The following is a 23066-nucleotide window of genomic DNA, read 5'->3' on the forward strand; positions in this document are numbered from 1 at the left end:
ACGTAAGATAAATGGTCACGCGTGACTATTCGTGTCTCCGCAACAATGGCCGTGAATTGGTGAGGTTGACTTGAGCGCAATTGCGATGAAATTAACTCTTTCTTCAAGTCCAATTTGTGGCCAGAATGTCTCGGTCGACATTAACACGCATATTGACGGTTGTTTGTCCAACTCTGAGTCAAAACCCATCGTTTCCACGAAAAGTACTAGCTCGCAGACAAAGGTTGCCCCCATTTTCAATTTTAAAAGAAAGCACGCTGGTCAAGACTCGAGTCCAAGCTCGAGTCCCAGCTCGCCATATGAGGGCAAACAGGAAATCGGGAAAAATGCAGAGCTTGAACGACCAGTCAAACGTTCCAAGCCGAGCCCCGATCTTCCACTAGCAGAACGTCTGCGCCCGAGCACGCTCTCTCAAGTCATTGGTCAGCCACTTCTTGTGGATTTGTTCACTCGCGGGTTCTCTGGCTCTGCCATATTCTGGGGTCCTAGCGGGTGAAGTCAAGGAAAGTGTTGGTTCTCGAGGAACTAACTCCTTTGTAATAGATGCGGCAAGACAACGATCGCACGACTTGTCGCCGCTCAATCTAATTCAGCTTTCAAGGAGCTTAGTGCGACGTTGGCTGGGATTAACGACGTGAAAGCCGTGGTAGAAACAGCCAAATCCACGTTCGCACTTTCTGGGAGGTCTGAGTATTCTAACTACCCTCTCACAGTCTTGTTGACATATCAAAGGCGAACCCTCTTATTCCTGGATGAAAGCACGTCGCTTACATCTGTTGTCCACGTCGTTGCTGAATTGCTTTTCTCAAGTCCATCGATTCAATAAAGGCCAACAGGTAAAGAGTTCTGCGTTGCATCGATTTAATATGGGCTTCAATGGACCCACAGGACATCTTTCTTCCCTATCTTGAACGCGGCGCGATTCAGGTACAGTGTGGTGCTTACTTTTGCGTCACCAATTCTCAGCTTCATAGTTGATTGGTGCTACCACCGAAAACCCGAGCTTTAAATTGAACGGGGCTCTCTTAAGCCGTTGTCGGTAATGTCTGCCGCTTTGCTGCAGGAGCTAGTTAAAATGAACTTCTTGTTGCAGCGTGTTTGCCCTAAAACGTCTCGAAGAGCCAGACATCAAGACTATCCTCTCTGATGCTGTGGCACGGTTATCTACAGATGATACTACTTCGCCAAATGTAGTCCTACCAGACAAAGTTGTGGCCTCGATTGTTTCGCTCTGTGGGGGAGACGCCCGTGTAGCACTCTCACTCCTCGAGATAGCACTCCAGTCGCCATCTGACTTGGATGAACAAGGGCTTCTGGCATTATTGCGACAGTCAGTGGTTACTTCATTCGATCCCTCGGAAGACCACTATGACATGATTTCCGCCCTTCACAAGTCTATTAGGGGATCACAACCCAATGCAGCCTTGTACTGGCTTGCGCGGATGCTTAAGGGCGGCGAAGATCCGCTTTTCATTGCTCGTCGCCTCATTGTGTGCTCAAGTGAGGATATCGGCCTGGCTGATAACCACGCGCTGCCATTGGTAATATTCCGGAACTGTCTCTCCACTTCTTCGCACTAACTTGAATGGTTAGGCAACGGCCACGCTGCAGGCATGCCAACACATCGGTATGCCCGAGTGCAGAATTAATCTGGCCCACCTAGTTACCTACTTGAGGTTCATGATAATGTCTTCCTCTGGGTCTAGATGCTTATTACACTCGCAGCGAGGCCCCCAAAAGCACACGAACCTATGAAGCCTACAAACGAGCAGAGGAAGCCGTCGCCGTAGACCCCACACTCCCAGTTCCGCTCAGTATGAGAAACGCACCAACAACACTCATGAAGGACCTCGGATATGGGCAATCGTATCGATACAACCCAGAATACGCGTGAGCCACGCACTTTTCGCAGCCATGTCGAGCCATAACAAGATTCTTAGTCACCCAGTCCCGAATACCTACCTCCCTGCCCAGTTTGAGGATTCCGAGTTTTTACGAAAAGTAGGAGATAATCGAGACAAATTGTGGGACGAGGCGGCGCTCGTTGCTTGGGAAAAGCAGAATCTAGACGGGCAACCCTGGGAAGGGCGATTATCTCGTGATCATGTGACCGATTCGCAAGTATGAGATCATCGTAGTAACTCTAATGTCGACCAACATCACATTCCATCCCGGCTCTGTGGAGGCTGGAGAGCGCGTAGCTTTCCTCGGACAAAAGGGCATCACAATCTGGCTGACTGGTTTGAGCGCCAGCGGCAAGGTCCAACCCATTAGCTGGTTTTGCTCAATTAATACTGAATAGTCTACCATCGCGTGTGCCTTGGAACAACACTTGTTGCATCTCCACAAGTTCGTCTACCGACTTGACGGCGACAACATTCGCTTTGGACTCAACAAAGACCTTGGGTTCGATGAGAAATCGCGCAATGAAAACATTCGTAGAATTGGCGAGGTGCTAGCTTAACTATCCGTGCTTGCTCGTTCTGACGACCCATTTCCCTCTAGGTTTCTAAACTGTTCACCGACGCAGCCTGTGTTACTATCACTGCCTTTATTTCCCCATACCGCGCAGACCGACAACTCGCCCGTGACCTCCACGAAAAGGCATCTCTGCCTTTTATAGAGGTGTTTGTCGACGCTCCGTTGTCCGTCGTTGAAGAACGTGACCCAAAGGGGCTCTATAAGAAGGCCAGAGCCGGAGAGATCAAGGGTACCAACTCCGCGCGTCAGTTTAAAGTTGTTTAACACTCTTTTGTGTAGACTTCACAGGTATCTCCGCGCCATACGAGGCACCAGAGAAGCCAGAAATCCACATCAAGACCGACGAAACAGACGTGGAGGGTAGCGTGCGCATCATCACACAGTACTTGGAAGCGAATGGCTATGTTGCGACTACAGGGTGACGGCCAGAAGCATCTTGTCGTTGCTCCAATGGTGTCTCATCTAGATCGGTCGACGATCCTTCTTGCTCTTCAGCAATGGTGCTTGCGTAGATGGAGGTATCTAGCATGTTTCCCAGTCCCTTTTCAAGAATAGAGAGCCATTGAGAAAGATCATCAATTGTCCGAGCCAACTCTGAGTGGGTGCTTTCGCCCGAGATTAACGCAGCGTAATCCAGAGGTCGGATAGCTGGGCCTAGTGATGGGAGTGAAGATATTGAAGCTGAGGACAATGACGGCTGATGTGTGCGCGAATAAACATGGTCGCTGTTGCCATTCCGCATTTCCAGCGGTGGAGGGGAACTGGTCCTAGGAAGACCGAGCGAAAATGACGTGTTGGATGTCGACGCTGCTTCTCGAAACGCAGAGTATTGCGATGTCTCTGGCAGTGTGCTTGTGGCCAGCTGGCTGGCTGATGGAGTAAATGTACGGGGACTGTACCCCGCAGCAGAGGGAGATGGCGGTAGCAAGTCAGATATGCCCAAATGATGTTCAGATGTCAACGATGGAATCTGAACAGGCAATTTTCAGTGTTGAAAATTATCGTGCAAATATGACTAACCTTGAGAACGTCTTTCAGACCCGGAGTTCCTAGACCAGGCGTGTAACCCGTATTACTGGAGTCACTACCGCTACGCTGTCGACGAGCAAACGGTTTGATAGGTGGAACTAGCGGGGGCGGTTCCATATTTATCGCACGAGAAGCTAATGGTTTTGAAGGACCAGTTTCAGGGAGAGCAGTTGCGGAGCGTGTTCTGATCATAGATGGTGCTGGACGCTGAGTAGGTGTAGCGAAGCGTCGGGGCGAGACGGTATTGTCCAACGAATAGGCTGGCTGATGAGCTCCCGGTGACACTGGGATACTCGTTGCACTCGATGTGCTTGAATGGGTGGGTGAGTGGCGGCTGTGGGACTTGTGAAGCTGTAGAGGAAGCACCGGGGCAATAGTAGGCGACTGTTGTGGGGGAGGGAACTGGAACGCCGCTGGAGAAGTTAAATCGATGTCTCTATTGCCTTCTAGATTGCTCTGAGATGGTTTGCGGACTGGAGAGGGCTTGGTTATGGTGAAATTCGACGAAGTGGAAGATGAAGATGAGCCTGGTACATCTGTTTCGATGGCAAGGGCATCAGCGGCAGGTATTGCGATATTATGAGGGCCTCGAGCTCGGTATTCAGTGCGAGTTGAGCTACTATCTGAATTGTTGGCCTCCGTTGAGGAATCGTCTTCTGAACCCGTAAGTGCAGAGCCCAGATTGGACCGAGATCGTCCAATAGGTCGAGGAGGGAAAGCGAAAAAGGCCTGTTTGGCCGTTAGATCATCTCCAATGTTGTCGAGAGTTGCGCCGCGCTTGATACCAAGACGGCTGGCTGGTGGAGGAGACAGGGCAGCAGGCGGACTGGGTGTGTTCCGTTGGGAAGGAATTTGGAACGCAGGGATCCTGAAAGCGTCTTGTGACGATGTCGCTTCATCTTCAAACAAAGCTCGAAGAGACGATGGCAATTGAGCGGGAGGAGGCCTAATGGTCGCTTGCATTTGCGACGAATCGTCTTCTGAGAGACGAGGCGCATCGAGTTCTGATAGAAACAATGCACTTGCTCTGACTGTGTCGAATTCCCATGGATTTTCGTCTTCATGGTCCATGCCTAATTGCCGGAGGCTGTAAGAGTGTAAGTGGGAAACGGATAATATGTTAATCAGTCGACTCACTCTCGCTCCTCGTCCGCTTCCCAAGCTAGTGGTTCCGCCAGACTCGCTCTCTTTTCTGCTTGATCTAAACGACGCACAAGTTCCTGTAGAACGTTGGTAGGCGTTTTGGCGACAGACTTGATCCATTTCGTTTTGGAGAGTTCGTCGGCTGGAAGACGCTGATTTGAATGAGGGTTAATTGCGAGAAGTAACAAAAGAAAGTAGAACGAACCTCGCTAGGAGATTCCTTGAGACAATGAGCCATGCAATCGCGCATGTCTTTCGAACCCTCTGTTTCCAGAAGGCGAGGGGGTTTAACCCGAGGTATGAGGTCCATGACTTTGAATGGCTCGAGATTGGAATGAGGCGGACTACCCTTGATCATTTCGTAGATCATGATACCCAGGCTCCATATGTCAGCCTTGGTATCGTAGGCAGGTACTGTTTGCACTACCTCCGGGGCCATCCAATATGGTGTACCTAAGCGCTTCTTTGTAAGGTGCCTACTAATGAGAAGTGGTTCCACATACCAGTCATCGTATTCCTCTTGCTGCCTGTTGTGGTCAAGAGTGCTGAAACGCCAAAGTCGCAGATCAACACTTTGCCAGTGACGGTGACGAGGACATTGGCGGCTTTTATGTCTCGGTGGATGACGGGGACTTTGTGGAGGTAGCTCAAACCAACGAGCACCTCTCTAATCATGATACTGACATACTTTTCCTCAAGACAACCATTCTTGGATACCTTCATCAGGGAAAGCGCGCTTCCTCCCTGAGCAAACTCCATCACAATCCAAACCCGAGGTCCGTCGAGGTAGCAGCCATAGTACTGGGTGATATTGGGGGCATCGCGGAGTTGAGTAAGCAGGGCTACCTCCCGTTGGATGTCACCAACATCGTCGCTCTCAATGTCCAGATTGATGATTTTGAGAGCAACAATGTTGCCAGCGCGGTCGATTCCCTTGTGAACGCTTCCATAGGCGCCTTTTCCAACAGTCTCGAGCCGTCGATAGAGTTGGTGGACTGAGGGTTGTTGGTTCGTGGTCATAAGTTGCGCGTCACGTCACAAAATGAGAAGGCGGGTTTCATAAAAATACAATCTATTCTACGGGTAAAATAAGTACAGCTAATTAAGCTACGAGGTCGGGGGTGGAGGATCTTGGCCAACTTCCGGTGGAGGCTCTTTGACAATATCGAGTTCAGCTTCCAGTCGTTCGCGGGCGCGCACAACCTTTGACTGGATATAATGCGAGTGTGGTGATTGCTGCTTAGCTTGTGGTGGGGGTGAATTTGCTTTGAACAAGTGTTCATAGTGCTGAAAGGGACATCAAAAAGTCAGTTCTCAACATTGAAAGAGCGGACCTGTAATATTTTATCAGAGGTCTCGCCGTTTTTGACATTGAGAATTAGTTGAGCTTCATCGAGGGTCATTCGGTGTTGTCGGGTAAGTTGGTCAGTGCGGGAGGCGGAAGTAGCGTTTCCTACGCCTCCGACATCGCTGGAAAGTGCTTGTGGAGATTGTTTGGCATCTAAAAAGTGGATTGTGAGGATGTTAAAGGCAGGACACAAGAAAACACACTCTTGATTGCCTGTCTACCCGCCTCCGCAAAAGCTTTCCCCACTATTCGAGTCGTGGCAACGCATATTTGGACCACTCGCATGGGCAAAGACTGTAAACAGGGCCTTAGAAGCTGGTGTAAAAAGCATAGAGAGAGCACGCACCATGATGGAGGAGAGAAAACGATCGTGACTGTTACGCGAAACTTTTTCTAAATTTTGACCATGTCGAAACGGAAGACTGCAGAGGATACCCGACCAAGCAAACGCCAAAAGCTTGATAGCCACCCCCAATTCCAACTCATCACAGCCTCCCTCGTCCTCTCCGTCCCACCATTATTTGCCAGCAATCCCCGAGATGGAGCGCAACAAATGTTGGATTCAATGGTTATGAGGTCCGTTCAGATTTTCTTCTCGTGTGACCTTGTCTCAAAATCAAAACCAAGGTACATCCCGGCGCTCAAAGGAGTCGTCCTGGCACACTCAAATCTGAGCTTTCTCAAGCCAACAGCAGCGATAACTGCTGACTGCCCTTTTCTTATCTGCCATGTCCAGTTCGACGCAACCGTATGGAGTCCTAATCTTCACATGAAACTCAGTGCGTTATCATTGTAACACTCTGGACTTGTGTTCAAGATTTCGTAGCCGGGAAAATCAGTCTCTGCTCTCCTGATCACATCTCTCTTCTCGTTCACCGCACTTTCAACGTCTCAATTCCACGGAAACACATACCTGAAGAGTGGGTATATGAGCCAGCGGATGAAACCGAGCCAGACAATGGGCGATGGGTGCATCAGAAAACCCAAAAGCCTTTAGGTGGCGAAGACGGATACGTTGAATTTACCGTCATTGGACTAACTGTCGCGAATGAAATGTTGTCGTTGGAGGGGGCATTGGATGTACCATAGCATGGAAATCTGAACTTCTGAGTTGGCGGTTGACGCGTGTGACCGCGTTCAATATTAGCAAGCACGTGCCGACTTCCTCCTTTAACCGCGTTCAGCTCCATGAACAACCCTTCTCACATATTAATCGCGCGAGGCCACAACCCCTCTGCCTCTTTGTCGAGCCCCACCGAAACTCATGCCGCCGCATCAGGCATATTCCGGTCAACTAGCTCACCGCCATGGCTGCTCGAAGAAACTGAAACGGAGGACACCGTATCTGAATCAAGCATCGAGGACGATTTAGAGCTTGACCAAACATTCACAAAGGCTTACCCTTTCCCTGGAACTGTCAAAATAGTCGTTCAAAACACAACCTTCTGGACTCATAAAGAAGTGTTATACTTTGCCTCCCCATTCTTCGAAGCGGCGCTGAGCGGCAACTGGGCCGAAACAGGACGACCACAGTCAATGTCCTCCATCATAACAATCTCTCAAACGCCTACTGTCCCCGGAAATAAATCTGCGCCCACAGAAATGACCTTCGCCCCGATGGACCCCGATATAGACTCAGAGGATCCTGAATCACCAGACCAACCTCCAACCGATACCGAGGAGGACGACTCCAAGTCAAAGAACGGCGATGCCAAAGCACAGGCCATAGATCAAAGTCTCGCGAAACTAGAGAGCAAGCCACCCATTAAAATCCCTCCTCCCTCGACATTGAAGCGGCGAACCAGAATGGCTGATGCAGTGATTGTGTTAAAAGAGGAGCGTGTAGGTAATCTCCATCCATTTCTGTTGCTCGTTAACCCACATCTCCGTCAGGCCAGCACATTTCACGACTTTCTCAAATTTGTGTACCCTCAGTATGTTGATCCCGGTGCGCTAGATGGAAGCCTCACTCGCTACCAGCCTCGAGTGCACTATAACATGGAACAATGCGGAGAGTCTCATGAACATCTCAGACAAGCTTTGTGCGCCTGCGCTACAACAGGAATGTCTCAAATTTCTCCTTACCCATGCTGCTGGGCGGCCAATCAAGGCACTCCGTATAGCCGAGATATTTGAAGAAGAGGACCTCTATCAACAAGCAAGTCGTTTTGTCCTTGATAATCCAGGCGGGTGGTCAGAGCAAGAGTTGAATACTCTCAGTCGAGATACGCTTTTGAAACTCGAAAAACGGTGTGTTTAATGCTGTGATTCCGTCCTTCCATCCTCAGCAATCGGACTTGTAGGCGAAACTGGTTCCTCGAACGTGTTTTGAAACTCGGTCTAACCGTGGTTTCGAAAGAATATCAATGTGTTGGTGCATTTTCTATGCACTCCGCATTGCGCTGAACTTACTTAGTGCCCCACATGTCCCGATCCGGCCAACTGCGCTCGACTATTAGAAGATAAGTGGCGGCAAGCATATCATGCAGTATTTCGAATTGGACCGCCACGACCATCTATGGTCTTCCGCTATCTGCGACAGTTGGAGGTGGAAAAGCCGTTGAGTTTAACACACTTGAGCTGCCAAACAAGTGCGAAGGCATTTGTCGCTACATGTGAGTGGGAGCGAAGTCTCGTGGTCCTTATGGCCAACTGACTGATCGCAGTATTTGACCGCATGTTCTCTCTGGGTGTCAGGGGAAGTGGGACCGACACAGCGCCTCGAAGACACTTTTTATACTGCTCTCTCAAGTCGGAGCCACAACCTCAGACGAAACGGTCACGTGAAGTAATTTCCATGTCTGCGTCATGAGAGAGATGTGTAGGAAAACATGCTTGATTCTACGTGAAATGTCCACCGTGGCTACGAGGGTATTACCCGATAAAAGTGTGGGTGTGGAAATACTTAGAGCAGAATAATTATGACATCGATACAGCCCTTGGAAGTTAAGAGTACAGCATGGAGGAGGAGGGAAAACTCATGACGGAGGGAATATTTGAGGGGCATTTTCGATGAACCACTCCACTGAAAGCGCTTTGCCAGCCATGTCGCTGAACTCTGCACCAGGGTCCGGAGACCGCATTAAGGTTGCTAACATTATGTGGTCAGCCTTGTCGTTTCACAGAGGACAACACAACTTACGGCCAAACACGACCCCAAGATTGCGTGCGGTCATCAGGTTCTTCTCGCAGCGCTGGTGAATACTGAAAAGGCTGTCAATTCAAGATCTTACTAATCCGTGAACGACCAACCGGTGCAAGTGAACCATCAGTCGACGGAGAGTAAAGTAATGCTCAACAGGAAGCTTATTGACGAGCTCCAAGAGCGACCGATGCTTCAGAGATGGTTCACGGTTTTGGACAGCCGACATGAATTCGTCATGGAGCTCAAAGGTGAGCAATGGGATGGGGAGGGAGCGGAAGTATGTCTTGAGGACGGAGGTGACACTGCATATATCGTTGAATCGGTCCGAGTCGCATAGATCAAAAGATTCGTAGTCGCCCCTTTCAAATAGCTGGGTGATGGTTTTCGACTGTCCCGAGCCGCCACTCTTGCGATAAATTCCTTCGTATTCCATAGCTACGCTTCCTGTTAGGACTGCGAAGACGCGGGGAAACACGACACAAACCTAGGGTTTCTACGGCTTCGATACACTTTTCAACGATGACAGGTGTCTGTCGATCACCACCTTTGACGGCGTCTGCATGGACCTGCTCAATCAAATCTCGTCCAAACATGGAAGGCGCTGTTGATTTGTCAGTTTGCCGTCATAAACAAGAGATTCGATCTTACGAAGGTCTTCTTCCGGTCCTCCGTCAGCGTGCAAGGAACATGCCACTTGAACATGGTTGACGCAACGGACATGAACAGAGATGTTACAGGCTACGAAAAGGTTAGAAGTGATAGACATGAACTTGACTAGACTGACATGTGCATCGCAATTGAGAGCCCCACATCTTGTCACCGCAATGATCACAACGAGTAAACCGGAGTACACTCAATTGTTGGAAATTGTGAGCAGTCTGAGGCTTTGGTTTGGGAGGCTCAGGCGGAGGTGGAAGTGCAGCGCTTGGCTCTTTTGTCCTTGATCCCGGCCATTTGAAGACTTGTCGACCTTTAGAAGGTGTAGGCGCATCCAAGTCTGGTCGTACTTGGACTTTCAGATTATCTAAGCTCGAGGTTGAAGCAGCTGCCTGCGGTGTCATCATAGTCAGCAAATGGGCTGAATGCTGAGTTGAATGTTGGGGTCGGAATGGTGTGGACTGAGGAGTTTTTGATGGGGTTTCTGGGACAGGAACCATACGACGAGCGTATTGCGCGCTTAGTTGAGCCAGCTCTTCGTTGCGAGCATTCAACACCGTCGTTTCTTCAAGGAAGACATCCCTCACGCCCTTGAGCTCCATTATCTCTCGTGCCAAACTTTCTCTTTCCTCTTTCAAAGGAATCAGATCACGTTGGTATTGCTTCTTGATCGAATCGAGTCGCATCGTCAATGAACGACCCAAATTCTTTGGACGGGCCTCCTGCGATGTTCTGCACGGTTATTAGCTTAACACTACGGACCTCAACAATTGACGCACTGTTTCGTGGCCGAAAGCTCCTCCACCTCAGCAAGAGCCATCTCCCTTTCCACTCGAAGCTTGGAAACATCATGCTCCAAGTCAGAGAGATTGTCGTGAAGCTCTTTCGATAACTGTTGGTGAAGCTCCTGACGCCGAGACTCGCCAGACAGTGCGGTCAGTCTGGCAGCTTGACCAGAAACAAGAACTCTCAACCGCGTGACTTCTGCTTCAGCCTCTCGTCGGGCCTTGAGCTCACTGTCGTACTCTGTCTGGGCAACAGTTAGACCGTCAATATACTGCTTGCTCTGCCTCTGTAGAAAGTGGAAGGTAAGAAGACGTCGCCATGACAAAATTAGAATGCAAACCTTGAAACCGTCCAACTTAGCCTTTAGACTCGCAGACTCGGCATCTCTGGATTCCATTGCACCAAGGATAGCCTCGAGAAAGCCTCTGTCAAGCTTAAGCTGTTGTGCTCCCCGGTCCCGAGCATCAGCTAATGCTTCGCGTAATCGAAGCAAAACCATGTTCTCTGGGTCGGATGGCACGCCTAAAGAAGCAGTGGCTGAATCGGCTCGAGTAATGGTTACGCGCGTTAACGGTTCCCTCGGTTGAGATTCGGATAATGACCGCAAGCGACTGCCATCGACATGTTGCTCCTCTGAGCTTGTCTTGGATTTGCCCAAACTTTGGAGTCTTGGAGCCGGTGACACAAATCGAGGTGCGGTTGCGGCCGATTCTTCTGACGTTGCTTGCGTGGAAAAGGACTCCATAGTGAACGTAGCCTCGCTTGTGGGAGTCAAGGCAGTATCAATCGAATAAGCGGTGGCAGCAGTTGGCGGAGGTGTCATAGGAATAGGACCATCTGAGTCTTCTGAGATATTTGCGAGCTGCTTTGATTTTTGCCCTTCGACGGACTTGAAAAGATCAGAAAAGTCAGAGGAAGTCATTGAAATGCGTATTGGGGGCAACGCTGGCGCAATGTAGGTCGCATGAGACGTATGCTCGACCGGAGAAGACTCGGACATCTCATCTGAACTATCTAGTTGGTAGGCAATCGAAGTATCCTGGTCTTCGAGAGAAGAAGTGGGGAGTTTGGGTGACTGGATAGAGGGGGGCTCTTTTGGTGGGAGTGGAGGTGGTGGACTGTCCATTGATGGCTGGATTTCGCCTTCCTCGGTATCGGTACCACTTTCAACACTGTGGGGGACATCCGCCCGACGAGAGAGAGATGATGGTGTTTCTGACCTGAGCAAATCAGAGCTGGTTCGGCCATTGCTGGACGGCGGTCGATCAACAGACGGTCTGCGACCATCCAGAGTAACTGAAATTCTTGCCTCAATTCGTCCTGCAGTTTTCTTGGGCGGAACTGAATCCAAAATGATCTCAGGTCGCGAATTGGGGCTCATCACCACAGTTTGATCTTGAGAGTGGTCATCTGAGGGTGTTTGAGGTGATGCACTCGATGAACTAGCTGGCCGTGACGACGAGCTTTCTGGTCGGGGTGAAGGTGTTCGGGAAGGTGATGGCGGTTGACTGCTGCTTTTTAGTGTAGCAGAAGGTGGGGAAAGGGCAGGAGATTGTGGTGGAGGTGTGGCTGTCCGCTGAGCGACATGGTTGAGTGTCAGAGCTGGATTTATTGAACGACGCCGTTCTTGACGCGAAGTTGAGACAGTCAGGCCTGAACGGGGTGGCCCAGATTCGTCGGGTGGGAATAACGCATTTAAAGGACGCGCCCTGTCATCAAAGCTTTTCCTTCTGGGTGAGCTTCCCTCTGTTGAAACAACTGGCGGGAGTGGCAATGTCGATTTCTTAAGTGGGTTCTGGCGCTCTTCTGTCGGAGTAAACAAAGTCTTGGCTCCAGTGTCAATTGCGGGTGATGATGGAGCTTCGAATGCATCGCTGATATATGGGCCGTTTCTTTGCCTTCCAGGTGAACGAATGTCGGGTGGCCTGGATCGAGGCGTATGTGGTGTTGAAGGCTGATCGGGTATAAGACCCGGAGATGGCTTGTTGACGTGAGTGAGGTTAAGAAGGAAACTCAGAAAGCATAGACGCACCTGTGGGCGATACTCTCTCGAATTCGCTGACCCACTCGCTGCCTTCTCTCTCTCTGCCTTCTTCTGTGTGTGCTTTCGTATCTTGATCATCCGCTCGTTATGACACTTCATGCAGTATATGCCCTGGCTTGTCTTGGCGAAAACGAGTTCCTCAATGCGGTTGTGGCAGACTTTGCATTTGAAGCAATGGGCGTGGTAGGAGTCGTCTCCAGTCATGATTGCCTCGTCGAGAATGGGGTTGTGGCAGACATTGCAACTGTAAGAACAGTTGGCGCAAATTGGTGACCCATCCGAAAGCAAGAGGAGATTCGTGTCTGCAGTGACCTGGTCTCCACACTTCGCGCATTTGAAGCAGTCGACATGGAAGAAGGATTGGCTATTTATTGAATGTTGAATCAGAACGAAATGAAGCAGGGTTAAACGAACCCAAAAGCAACCACCAGACCGCCCTGCTCCGTTACCGCTGAACGTTTACAGCCAGGACAAATACGATTGTCCACGTCGGGAGTCGGAGTCATCGTTGCCAGCATTCAAAGAGGGTGGAAAGGCAGCTCACTGAGCGCCTGAGAATTAGTGTAAAAGGAGAGAGTTGGGGATAATCCTCGTGACAGCCAGTCAAACCTCGATGTCCTTAGTCACTTTGGTCGGCTACCCAGCCTCAGGAAAATCTTCCCGAGCAGCTCAACTAGTTGCCAGTATCTCCAAGCTTTTGCCACCCCATTTGTCCGCCGTTGTTGTCTCCGATGAAACTCTCAACATCGCACCCTCTGCTTACGATGGTCTGCTTTTACTATCTAACCCCGATTCCGTCAACTCCTTCAACTATTAGACAGCAGGACTGAAAAACCGGCCCGAGCAGCCCTCTTCACGGCAGTTCAACGAATGCTCTCGCCTACTACTGTTCTCATTGTCGACGCACCAAACTACATCAAGGGCTTTCGCTATCAGCTCTACTGCGCAGCCAGGGAAATGAAACTCCGGGTGTGTACGGTGGGTCACACTAGCGGGTTGTTTTGACTAGGAATCGACTCATCAGGACTAGATCTATGTGGTTGCTACCCCAGACCTTTGCCACAAGTGGAATGACGCTCGTACCGATGGTCGGGCTTATTCAACAGCAACGTCCGCCCGCTCTATCTAAACTTGGTTGCCATACCCCTCATACCACCTTATAGACTCGAAAACCTCATTGTCCGGTTTGAAGAGCCATCCTCAATGGTTCGATGGGATTCCCCACTTTTTACAGTGCCTTGGAACGAAGAACTACCGACATCTGATATTGCCCAAGCTATCCTAAGTGGGTCTGTCAAACCACCCAATTCGGGCACTATTGCGGTAAACCACCAATCATAACTCTGGCGCCCAAAAAGACTCAAACTTGATCAGGCTGTAAAAGCCCCCACCGACGCCTTGCATGTTATTGAACAGATCGCGACTGCCACCGTTGACGCCATAATCAGCGCTCAAGCTGAGACACAAGGCAGTGGCGGCCTCGTTACTCTCCCGATATCGAGTGAACTGAAACTACCCATTTCTTTGCCCCCGCGGAACCTAACCCTATCGGAGCTTCAACGTCTCAAGCGTCAGTTCGTTACCGTTCACAAGAAAGCCGTTACTCTGGGAACCACCGAAAAAGGCGCCGTAGACTGGACTGAACAGAGTGTAGCCCATAAATTTGTGACGTATCTCGAAGAATATCTAAGGTCATAGCCTCACCGCACGCCAAAACGACGCATACCTGCAACTATTTTCAGCCCAGTTCCACGAAAAAAAGATTCAAAACATACATATTCACTCGGTCGATGGCTGCTTCCGGCCCTTTCCGGACACCCAAACAAGTTACCGTGAAACCACCTGCTTCAAATCGCGCATTGTACCAAGGAAGTCGAGCAGCCGAACGCCAAAATAAGCAACCTCCTGGCGCCAACACGCGATGAAACTGCGCAACCTCCTCTTCCAGTTCCTTTGATCCTGGAGGAAACCAATCCATGCTGTCCATGACCAAGGACCGCGTTAACGAGGCTTCTGCCAGTCCACGCAAAACACTGGGAGGTTTATCAATGTCAGTCAGGTGCTTGTGGATTGACTTCACTTGACAATGCTATCTGTGTGGAGGCGGAAGGCATCGAGAGCAGCTCCGTCCTTTGATTTGAGAGCTTCGAAACCACGGCGTGTCAGGTATTCGGGACAGGACTCGGCAGTGTAATGTCCGAGCAAGGCCTGCAAAATATTGATCTGAAATGATGGAGTCTAACGGACTGATACCAGCAGATAAAAGTAGTTGTCATTCTTGAAGAGATACGACGAGGCAAGCGGTTCCAACGTGTCGCGCACAAACTCATAAACCGATCCTACAGTTCGTTAGCACGCGGTCAATAGCAAACTTTTAATATACCTTCGTCCAACAACATTCTAGTCTGGTTGACCGGAACGCCCAGTGCGTTCCACAAAAATACCGGATTCCTAACCACAAAGCTGACGACGACAGGATTGAGAAGAACTGGGCGGAGTTTCTGTTGCCATATGTCTTGTTGCTGCTGAAGGTTTTCTGCGTTGCACAACGCTTGAATATCTTTTGTGACGCCAGCCAAGCGAAATATCCAGCTAGCTAGTCGTAGCGCCCACCCACTGTACCCGCGTAGATAGAATGAAGAGGAGAAGGCATTGCTATTGACCCGCCAAAATTGATATGCACTTGAACTGAGATGGGGTGCAAGGACGGTATCGAGTAAACCGCGGAAGTTGGCGTGTTTCCCTGCTCCGAATAGCGCAAAAAAATCATTGTGGTCGAGAGACTTGATTGCCGCCAGTTTGAGCTCGAGGAGATGGCCTTGGCTGGGGGAGACGAATAAGCCACGAGTCGATAAGTAATGCTAACTAACCAAGGATTCATATCGACACAATGAATCTGGATGAGTCTCATCAATCTTTGCAGCGTTGACGGTGGGTCTAGCGTACCCGTTTAATCCCGGCAGTTGCCACGTAATGCAAGGCGTTGTCTCCTGCACTGGTAATAACAAGCATTGAGTCGTCAGAAGACAGCTGAAGGTGCTTCATATCTTCAAACGGATCTTCCTATTACCAATCAGCCGTGTCAGAACAAATGAAAGCGAGAAGGACTCGCCCAAGTGAAAGAATAGATGAAAGTCCTAAATTCCTTGTGCACAGGTTGTTCATAGTAAGGAAGACGCCAATGCTGCACAAAATCCGTCAGAGAAGATAGAGCAGCAGGCATAGAGACAGACACTGTTGACATGATAATGGAAAGAGCTGAATGGTGGGGCAATATCTATAACGGTAGCCTGGAGTGCAAGGGCAGGTTCTCCTATTTGAAGGGAAGGAACGTTTTCTGCCTCTTTGATTGCTTTGAGTGCCACGGGTGAGCAGTTACCGATAGTATTTCCGCCTTCAACTTCAAATGCATGACATGCACTGGCAACATCCACGCAAGAACGCGATCGGCCAAGCCAGATGTAGTATGGACTAATGCAACGATTAGACCAGTAAGATAACAAACAGGAAGACGCTTACATGCGAACGATGAAAGGCACCACGAACTTATTGCGGCCGTTGTAGCTCTTAATCTAAGGCTTGGTGTCAGTGACGGAGCGATATGGGTTGTGATAGCATTACGGTGCCGAATTTGTATTCTAGATACGAGCGACGAGCAGGGCTCAGAGAGACGTGACTGAAGAGATCTGTAAGCAGGTTACTGGGGGAAGAAGAAGTAAAAACTCAACTCGAAGTCAAACCAGACCTGCCAGAACCATCGAGAGAGCCATCCACACTCTTTGCTCACCCCGCCGATGGCTTTCTCGTGCAGTGAAGGATGCTTTCCGGCGGTGTAGAAATCAACAACAGAAAGAAGACCGTTTTGTGGGTCAAGAACGTGGTCAATCCTATCAAGCACAGGATAGAAACTGGGTATCTGTGTGGTTGTGCCAGTGAGACTATGAAAAATATGAAGAAATGGTGAATTACCATGGAAAGGGAATAACTGAGTGAGATAAAGCTGACGCTGCCTTTGGGATCCCGATCGCCAGTCCATTCCGGAAGGCTGAACTCTGCGGCATCCTGGCAGAGAACGGTGACATTCGTCCAACCTCTTGCTGCAAATCTTTTCCTGGCAACTTCGAGCAATGGATTGCAAAGGTCGATGACATAGACGGCATCGAACTGTGAAATGGGGAAAAAGCTGTCCATGAGCTCTATGTTGTAGCCTGTGCCGCCACCGATATCGACCCAAACGAGACGCTTTTCGGGAGATTTGGCCCGCAGGGCTCTGAGGTGAGCGGCAGAAAGGCCCAACATTGTCCGACGACCACGCAAGAGGCCATTTCGTGTGGAATCGTAGACAAGAGCTTGCCCAGCATAAAACTGACGACAAGAAATGTGAGCGAAAATATAAAATAAAAGACCAGGAAAGGGAAACCTCGTCAAGACGACTTTTCTGGTCACGACCTGGGATGGGGCGGATGAAACAGTGCCAGAAGAAGGTCAGATACGGGCGAAGGAGGCCTGAGCGGAGAACATAAAATGCCACAAGGGCTGCAGCGACAAGTAGGGGCACCGAATGAGCCATTGGGGAGTTGGATAGGCCATATTCGTTATTTAATGGTCAACACGCACGAGCCTGGAACGAACGTGCAAAGCAGCAAGAGTAATAATTGACGGCGCGGCAAGAGAAAAAAAGTCTTCTATTTGCAAGGCAAGACAGGGCCGAAGCTCGACATGCTCACAAAGTTATACGCGTTGGTGGTCCCGGTCCGAAATCGAACAGGAGCGTGACCCTGCTGAGTGACAGTTACAAATCCAGCCTCACAAAACCTCGCTTTCTCCATGTTGCACACTGCTCTCGCTCTTTTAGGCACACCGGTTCACCGTAGTATCTTTCCCTATGTCTGGGGAGCAACATTACACGCTGCTAGAATATCCTTGGTCTTTAACAGTCAAATCCGCGCGTCAAAAAGTCAACTTTCTGTTGGCGCCAATTTGATAGGTTATCTCATTATGGTGGGCGTCTCGGGAATTCACGTCCTGAAATTCAATTCTCCTAGTGCTGGGGTGGGTCGCTAGCAGTCCACATGTTGCTCTCCCTTCCACCACCGCATCTGTACACATTCGCACCATGGCTCAACTATGCCGCGGTTCATTTGTTGGTTTCGTCTCTCCTCAGTTATCTCCCTATCGTATGTGCCATCAAACATCTTTGCACCTTCTCAACATCTTCAGCCCGACCCAGCTCACGCAAACGCGCTTCTTTTCCCACTCGATGGACTGTTGCGCACGAATAGCGTTCTCCAAGCAGTTTCGCTGCTCAACCTTTCAAAAAATCTCAACCCTCTACTGTCCGAATCACCCCTTTTTCATTTCATTCTGGGTGCTGCGGCCTCTTCTGGTGGGGGTCTTCTTGGCGGAACGCTGGGAGTATGGACTTCGAATTGGCAGGTTTCGACGCCTCCCCCACTCCGAATTGGAGTCTGGGGGGTTTGGAGCACGCTGGATATTTGGGCTGGAGGAGTTATCGCATGCGTATATGGCCTTTTGACTGCCCACCCCGCGTTTCTCCCTCTTCGAGCCTTGCTCACCTCACAAAAAGCAGCAACAATTCATACTGCCCGAACTTTGTCGGCTGCACTGATGATCGCGTTTTTTGGCCTGCGTGTTCTTGCTACAAGCCCTAAAGCACCCGTCGTGCAGAAGAAACCTGGGCAAAAGGAAAAGACGCAATAATCACCATTCGTAGATCACCAGCGTTGAATTATTCCGTTACGTTGTCTAGTTACAGTAGAAGAGTCCATGCAGTCGTAATCATTCGAAAGGATTTGTGCGTCCAGACTGAGAAGATTTGAGATTAGCACGAGTATGTGGAGTGGAGCAAAATGAACCAGACCTGGTTGTTCCCGCCTCTGTCAGGCCCTTCGCTCAGTCCACATAACCACTCATGCCACCATCGACTCTCTTTCGGCTCGGGTTCTGGATCGGGAGGCGGCGTTAATGAAGGCGGTGGAGCACGTGGGGGAGGGAGGCCCAAAGGTTTGGGGCTTGGAGGACGTCGTATTGACGAGGAAGCACTCAGCAAAGCGGGTCGTTTGGGAGGTGAAGTAGGAGTAGAAGTAGAAGTAGAGGCGGGAGTTAGTGATTCGGCATGAGCATCACTGAACGGATTTGAAGGTTCAGAATGCGTGGGAGATGGTGTCGGGGTCGCCGCAATGTCGTCAAGAGGGACAATATCAATGTTTTCTTGTGAACTCAGGACGGCGTGAGTCCCCCGACCCAAGTCATCGCTGGCTCGTTTTGGCCTGCCACCACCACCGCTGAATAATATGCTTGCTCGCCGAACAGCATTTGAGAGCAACGACCCAGACCCATCTGCCGTGACCGACTCCCGAGCTGCCTTCCGCTTAGCCCGTTCCGCTAGTTCCCAACGTCGTAGATTCTGGATTATTGCTTAAATTCTTGAAGGATAATAGCAGACTGAAGACAAATTACCTCCTCTATTTGACGCGTCTCCGTCTCGTCATCCGTGGTGGGTGGGTACTCTTGTGGTTGATCATTAGAATATGTTTCCCGCGCTTTGCCTTTGCTCGATGGATCCAGGTGTTGTACTTCAGCTTCTTCGTCAGACCAGCGGTGAGCCCCAGAGAGATCTTGTTCGTGGTCAGGTGAACGAGGTGAATGGTGGGCAACGTCCGACATGGAGGAACGCAAGAAGGAGGTGATGTCATGCCATCAAATGGAATATTAAATACAATATTCGTCCGTGGTATAAAGGTTTAGCGTAGCTACTATACTGTCTGTCTCTAGAATCGACCTGGGTCTACCCTCCTCGTCGTCGTTGTAGGCTGCATCATCATCCCTTCGTCATACTCGGAGCTATCGTCGGCCATGTAATTGCGCAGTCCAGACCCCTTTGGTGCGGTATGTTGGAGAATTGGCGCTTCATCCAAAGGAAGCCCATCCCGACTATACATAGTGCTGCGGACACTCTCGCTACCATTTCCAGGCAAGGCTACTTGTCGCATTTGGAGAAGATTTTGGTGGAAAGCATTCTGCCAACCCTTCAGTTATGCTGCGCTTCTAGCCAAGCTTGATTTACCTGCTCGCGCCAATATTGCATTCGTTTCTCTCGCTCGGCATCACGTTGTCGACGATGGAGAGAGAAGAGACCAAACAGAGTTCCAAAAATACCGCCAACGATACCGATGGCAACCACGGCATATACCCAGGTGCCGACGTGGTTCGGCAGTGAGGTATCAATACCACAAGTACCACTGCCTAGGCAATTCCAAGAGCCACATCTATCATTCAAATTAGGTTATGAAATTCGTTGAATAAAAGAAACCTACTCCTTGTCCGCAGAACATGCAGCCCCAAATGCCTTCTCCGCCATGCATTGTTTTGAAGAGGTATCACAGTAAAATCCAATGACACAGTCTCCTCTGAACCTGCAATGAGAACGAGAGGGGAGGGACAAGACAAACTGACCGTGAGACAATATCGATGAATTCACCAGCAGCCCCGTAAGCAATGTACGGCGTGTTTTCAACAGTGCACGTCTGACCAGCTGTTTTGTTTGCCCACCTATACGGCATTAAGAAGCTAGGATAACCTAGAAATCCAAGGACGTACATGCAAATGTTGTTCAAGCAGACCGCCCCATTGAAGTTACGCCCGCGGTTTGTGGTATCGCGAAGGTCTTTAGAATTGGAAGGTGCTTCGCATTGATCTATAGGTTGAGTGAGAGAAGTTCTCCATGGCACCAAGCTTTGGTTCACGCACCGTCGCGATTAAGCTGACATGGGCTATTGACAGCAAGCAGTGGTTGGCACGCATCGGCCTCGTCGGGACAGAATTGGCCAGTTGGACATTTGTCCGGCAAATGGGAGCCGGGGTTGTAGCCAAAGGGGAAGTCATCTTTCCGACAACCTTTGAGGAGGCAAGTCCCATTGGCGGCGCAGTATGTGACCGAGTTGCAATCGCTAAAGAATTGAAAACTGCCTTGTTGGAGTCTGTTGTCGTTTGTGGTACAATTATCGCCTTTATTTGCGCTCCCGGCGTTGACGAGAACGGTATAGGAAAGGAAAATGAGCGTGAGCGGGATCATGGCCGCCTGGAAGAAAGACTGTCACACCCCGTTACGCCATGACGATTAACCTAAGAGAATTACATCACGATGCAGCCCTCGTCCTCCCGCTCAAGCCGCCTCGTAATCTCGTCCGGTCCAACCCCACCACCGCTTCCTCCGATTTGAACAATTAATACCCCAGCGTTGCGGGGGTCCAGCTCAGCAGCCAATCGGTGTCTGTAAGATGTCAGGAACAAACTTGAAGGTATCAGTTCTAACGAACTTTTGCATCCTGGAGCGTAGTGAGGGTTAGAAGAGAAAAATCTTAGGGAAACATCCAACGCACAAGTCTTCAATTGCTGGCTTCAGTTTGGCGGCATGGCCCTGTGAATGTAAGCCTTTACCGACAATGAGCCTCAGCTCTCTTTCTCCTTTCCTCTTTGCGTCTTCCATCGCCCGGTCTGAGCGCTCTATAGCCTCGCGCACGTAAAGTCCATGTAGATCCACTTCTCCGGGTTCACTGTCCTATGCGATGTCGACCAATCACATTCCATTCCAGTGAAAAGCATCATACCTTGTTGTTCTCTAGAAATATCTTCAGAAGATGACCCCATGAAGGCACACTCGCTCCTTACCAATAAATATCCAGTTTGCCGCCTGCTCGTTGAGTTGTTTCATTTTAGCCTGGTGGGCTTTACCCTCGTTTGAGAGCTGTTTAGCACGAGCACCGTCGCCTGATTCGTATGCCTGGCGGCTTTCCGAAAAGCAACGCCCCATTTGGTCCCCCTCTTTGTTTGCGTCAGCCCGGAGGGCCATGTAATGGGGGTCATGTTGGTTAGCTTGGTTGGCGTCGAATTGAGGACGTGTTGGCGGCTTGTGTTTATGGTGGTCAGTAGGTGGAGGTTGTTGCCATGCTCCCTGTGGCGCCGCCTGTGGTTGTTCTGGCTTGTGAGCTTGCTGGTATTGCTGTTGTTGTGGTGGTTTGGTTTGGAGTTGCTGAAAACATGATTCGCTTCAAAACGTGATATAGCAGGAAGAAGCGAACGGTGTCTTCAGGTTGACTACTAGGAGACTGCAATGCTTAGCGCCCGCAGTCCTCAAAGATTGGTCTTACGCCGCAAAGGAATTTGAAAAGACTTGTGAGCAGAGAAACGAGGGACATGTTGGGTGGCACCAACAAGTTACAACAAGATCAAACTCCAAAACGCCCCATAAATTATCGACACAAAAACCATTCAGTACTTTACTTGTAAAGAGCGAACCCTATATCTCGAGTCCCACCAGGACAAACGCGGGGTCGACTTTGAACGGCGGCTTAGTAACAACGCTCCCCCCAATATACATGAGGGAATGGAGAATGTTGCCAAGCGCAGGCGAAGACCGCTCCAAGACGATAACAAGCGCAGAACAACCCAGACTTTCATCGGCAAGATCAAGGAGTGCGACGATGCTAAGCCAAGGATAAGTGGAAAGGCTATGGGGTTATGTAAGGATAAGTACCTTTCTCTGATGCTGATGGAGTGTGCGCTTTTGCCGTCCACATAAAGAGTCTTGGGAGCTCCAGGAAGACTGAGTACGACGCCATCAAAGGCGGCACCCAGATTGGGAGCAGAGATGGAGACACTCTGGCTATGGGGCAGCGCGGTCAATCCATTATGCGGAAAGACTGTCATGAGAAAGTCAAGACCATCGTTTTGGCGCTTATTTGAAATTGAGGGTGGGCTTGCGTTGTCAGGAGTTAGTGGGGGGGTAGAGAGGTCGGAGGAGGGGGTTGATGTGTCTTTTCGAGAGAGAGGAATGGGGCGGGGAGCGGAATGAAAGAACGACGCCGGATTGCCTGTCACACAATCCGACGACCCTCGGTCGGGAGGGCATTTCTGCTTAGGAACGTCAAAAGCGCCACCCGGGACCGCCAGAGAAGGTAGTCGAGTAGTAGTACATATCGCTGGTGCCCTGGAGCTGGCAAACAGCCAGGACACTTGGCTCGTTGTCGAAAGTGAAGGCAGCCCCATCCCCAACGGCTTGACGGCCGTTGCTATCTATTTGTAAGCCAAACAAGTTCAGAAATTACTGGAAACATACGTGGGGCGTATACTAGAGAGATTGGGTTTTTTCGTAAAATTCGCCATGTAGTTGTTCTGCCAGTGGTCTCGGAAAGGTGGTGGTGGAGTACAAGCGCTGTTGTGCTGACTAAAATTGATCGCAAATTTTCATCAGCTTTCCTTGTCGTCTTCCTCGTACTTTCGACACTAACCCGTACGCCGTCTAGCCCTTTCTCGCGCCAAACGCTGACTATAGATGTCCCCTTCCCCTCTGCCACCCTTTTTCTTTCCAAACTCGCTGATTTGGTGTGGATTCGTCGCTATCTTTTGGATGT

General features: G+C 50.1%; 11 protein-coding genes across 11 annotated transcripts; 5 read left to right on the forward strand and 6 right to left on the reverse strand.

Moving 5' to 3' along the window:
• Positions 1-39: 39 nt before the first annotated feature.
• Positions 40-2903, forward strand: MIND_00049900 (p-loop containing nucleoside triphosphate hydrolase protein; the record flags this gene model as incomplete). The annotated part of the gene is made up of 15 exons (XM_037357466.1): positions 40-59; positions 109-492; positions 544-684; positions 733-758; positions 811-836; positions 889-927; positions 975-1039; positions 1094-1541; positions 1594-1676; positions 1726-1890; positions 1941-2098; positions 2139-2260; positions 2303-2452; positions 2506-2710; positions 2761-2903. The coding sequence occupies exons 1-15, from the start codon at positions 46-48 to the stop codon at positions 2901-2903; spliced, it is 2169 nt and encodes a 722-aa protein (XP_037225376.1). The 5' UTR covers positions 40-45.
• Positions 2882-5673, reverse strand: MIND_00050000 (STE/STE20/YSK protein kinase; the record flags this gene model as incomplete). The annotated part of the gene is made up of 5 exons (XM_037357467.1): positions 2882-3451; positions 3502-4597; positions 4648-4805; positions 4859-5106; positions 5157-5673. The coding sequence occupies 5 exons, from the start codon at positions 5671-5673 to the stop codon at positions 2882-2884; spliced, it is 2589 nt and encodes an 862-aa protein (XP_037225377.1).
• Positions 5674-5760: 87 nt separating this feature from the next.
• MIND_00050100 (Mitochondrial import inner membrane translocase subunit tim16) lies at positions 5761-6350 on the reverse strand (the record flags this gene model as incomplete). Its single annotated transcript, XM_037357468.1, has 4 exons — positions 5761-5940; positions 5988-6154; positions 6205-6295; positions 6348-6350. The coding sequence occupies 4 exons, from the start codon at positions 6348-6350 to the stop codon at positions 5761-5763; spliced, it is 441 nt and encodes a 146-aa protein (XP_037225378.1).
• Positions 6351-6407: 57 nt separating this feature from the next.
• On the forward strand, positions 6408-7090 carry MIND_00050200 (BTB domain-containing protein; the record flags this gene model as incomplete). The annotated part of the gene is made up of 3 exons (XM_037357469.1): positions 6408-6577; positions 6629-6780; positions 6828-7090. The coding sequence occupies 3 exons, from the start codon at positions 6408-6410 to the stop codon at positions 7088-7090; spliced, it is 585 nt and encodes a 194-aa protein (XP_037225379.1).
• A 99-nt stretch (positions 7091-7189) lies between these two features.
• MIND_00050300 (BTB domain-containing protein) lies at positions 7190-8813 on the forward strand (the record flags this gene model as incomplete). Its single annotated transcript, XM_037357470.1, has 6 exons — positions 7190-7843; positions 7895-7935; positions 7982-8251; positions 8305-8371; positions 8418-8616; positions 8668-8813. The coding sequence occupies 6 exons, from the start codon at positions 7190-7192 to the stop codon at positions 8811-8813; spliced, it is 1377 nt and encodes a 458-aa protein (XP_037225380.1).
• A 166-nt stretch (positions 8814-8979) lies between these two features.
• MIND_00050400 (Signal transducer) lies at positions 8980-13151 on the reverse strand (the record flags this gene model as incomplete). Its single annotated transcript, XM_037357471.1, has 10 exons — positions 8980-9092; positions 9144-9205; positions 9254-9581; positions 9631-9747; positions 9795-9884; positions 9931-10535; positions 10583-10875; positions 10930-12570; positions 12622-12997; positions 13048-13151. The coding sequence occupies 10 exons, from the start codon at positions 13149-13151 to the stop codon at positions 8980-8982; spliced, it is 3729 nt and encodes a 1242-aa protein (XP_037225381.1).
• A 95-nt stretch (positions 13152-13246) lies between these two features.
• On the forward strand, positions 13247-14331 carry MIND_00050500 (uncharacterized protein; the record flags this gene model as incomplete). Its single annotated transcript, XM_037357472.1, has 5 exons — positions 13247-13400; positions 13451-13611; positions 13664-13743; positions 13797-13956; positions 14008-14331. 5 exons carry the CDS (start codon positions 13247-13249, stop codon positions 14329-14331), a joined length of 879 nt encoding a protein of 292 aa, XP_037225382.1.
• MIND_00050600 (uncharacterized protein) lies at positions 14326-17203 on the reverse strand (the record flags this gene model as incomplete). The annotated part of the gene is made up of 13 exons (XM_037357473.1): positions 14326-14359; positions 14409-14666; positions 14714-14841; positions 14881-14972; positions 15017-15456; positions 15504-15529; positions 15580-15696; positions 15867-16104; positions 16153-16205; positions 16255-16309; positions 16362-16549; positions 16603-16998; positions 17054-17203. 13 exons carry the CDS (start codon positions 17201-17203, stop codon positions 14326-14328), a joined length of 2175 nt encoding a protein of 724 aa, XP_037225383.1.
• Positions 17204-17433: 230 nt separating this feature from the next.
• MIND_00050700 (uncharacterized protein) lies at positions 17434-18354 on the forward strand (the record flags this gene model as incomplete). The annotated part of the gene is made up of 3 exons (XM_037357474.1): positions 17434-17634; positions 17679-17810; positions 17854-18354. The coding sequence occupies exons 1-3, from the start codon at positions 17461-17463 to the stop codon at positions 18352-18354; spliced, it is 807 nt and encodes a 268-aa protein (XP_037225384.1). The 5' UTR covers positions 17434-17460.
• A 78-nt stretch (positions 18355-18432) lies between these two features.
• On the reverse strand, positions 18433-19329 carry MIND_00050800 (uncharacterized protein; the record flags this gene model as incomplete). The annotated part of the gene is made up of 3 exons (XM_037357475.1): positions 19114-19329; positions 18515-19060; positions 18433-18459 (listed from the first exon to the last, which is right to left on the reverse strand). Exons 1-3 carry the CDS (start codon positions 19318-19320, stop codon positions 18433-18435), a joined length of 780 nt encoding a protein of 259 aa, XP_037225385.1. The 5' UTR covers positions 19321-19329.
• A 95-nt stretch (positions 19330-19424) lies between these two features.
• Positions 19425-22865, reverse strand: MIND_00050900 (Smr domain-containing protein; the record flags this gene model as incomplete). The annotated part of the gene is made up of 13 exons (XM_037357476.1): positions 22190-22865; positions 21971-22139; positions 21325-21685; positions 21264-21274; positions 21036-21214; positions 20973-20981; positions 20797-20926; positions 20404-20746; positions 20254-20350; positions 20110-20205; positions 19971-20063; positions 19721-19922; positions 19425-19673 (listed from the first exon to the last, which is right to left on the reverse strand). Exons 1-13 carry the CDS (start codon positions 22699-22701, stop codon positions 19425-19427), a joined length of 2451 nt encoding a protein of 816 aa, XP_037225386.1. The 5' UTR covers positions 22702-22865.
• Between the last annotated feature and the right edge of the window lie 201 nt (positions 22866-23066).

The sequence above is a fragment of the Mycena indigotica genome (assembly GCF_014461135.1).
Source record: "Mycena indigotica strain 171206Taipei chromosome Unknown Mind.scaff0001, whole genome shotgun sequence".
NCBI classification, from domain to species: domain Eukaryota; kingdom Fungi; phylum Basidiomycota; class Agaricomycetes; order Agaricales; family Mycenaceae; genus Mycena; species Mycena indigotica.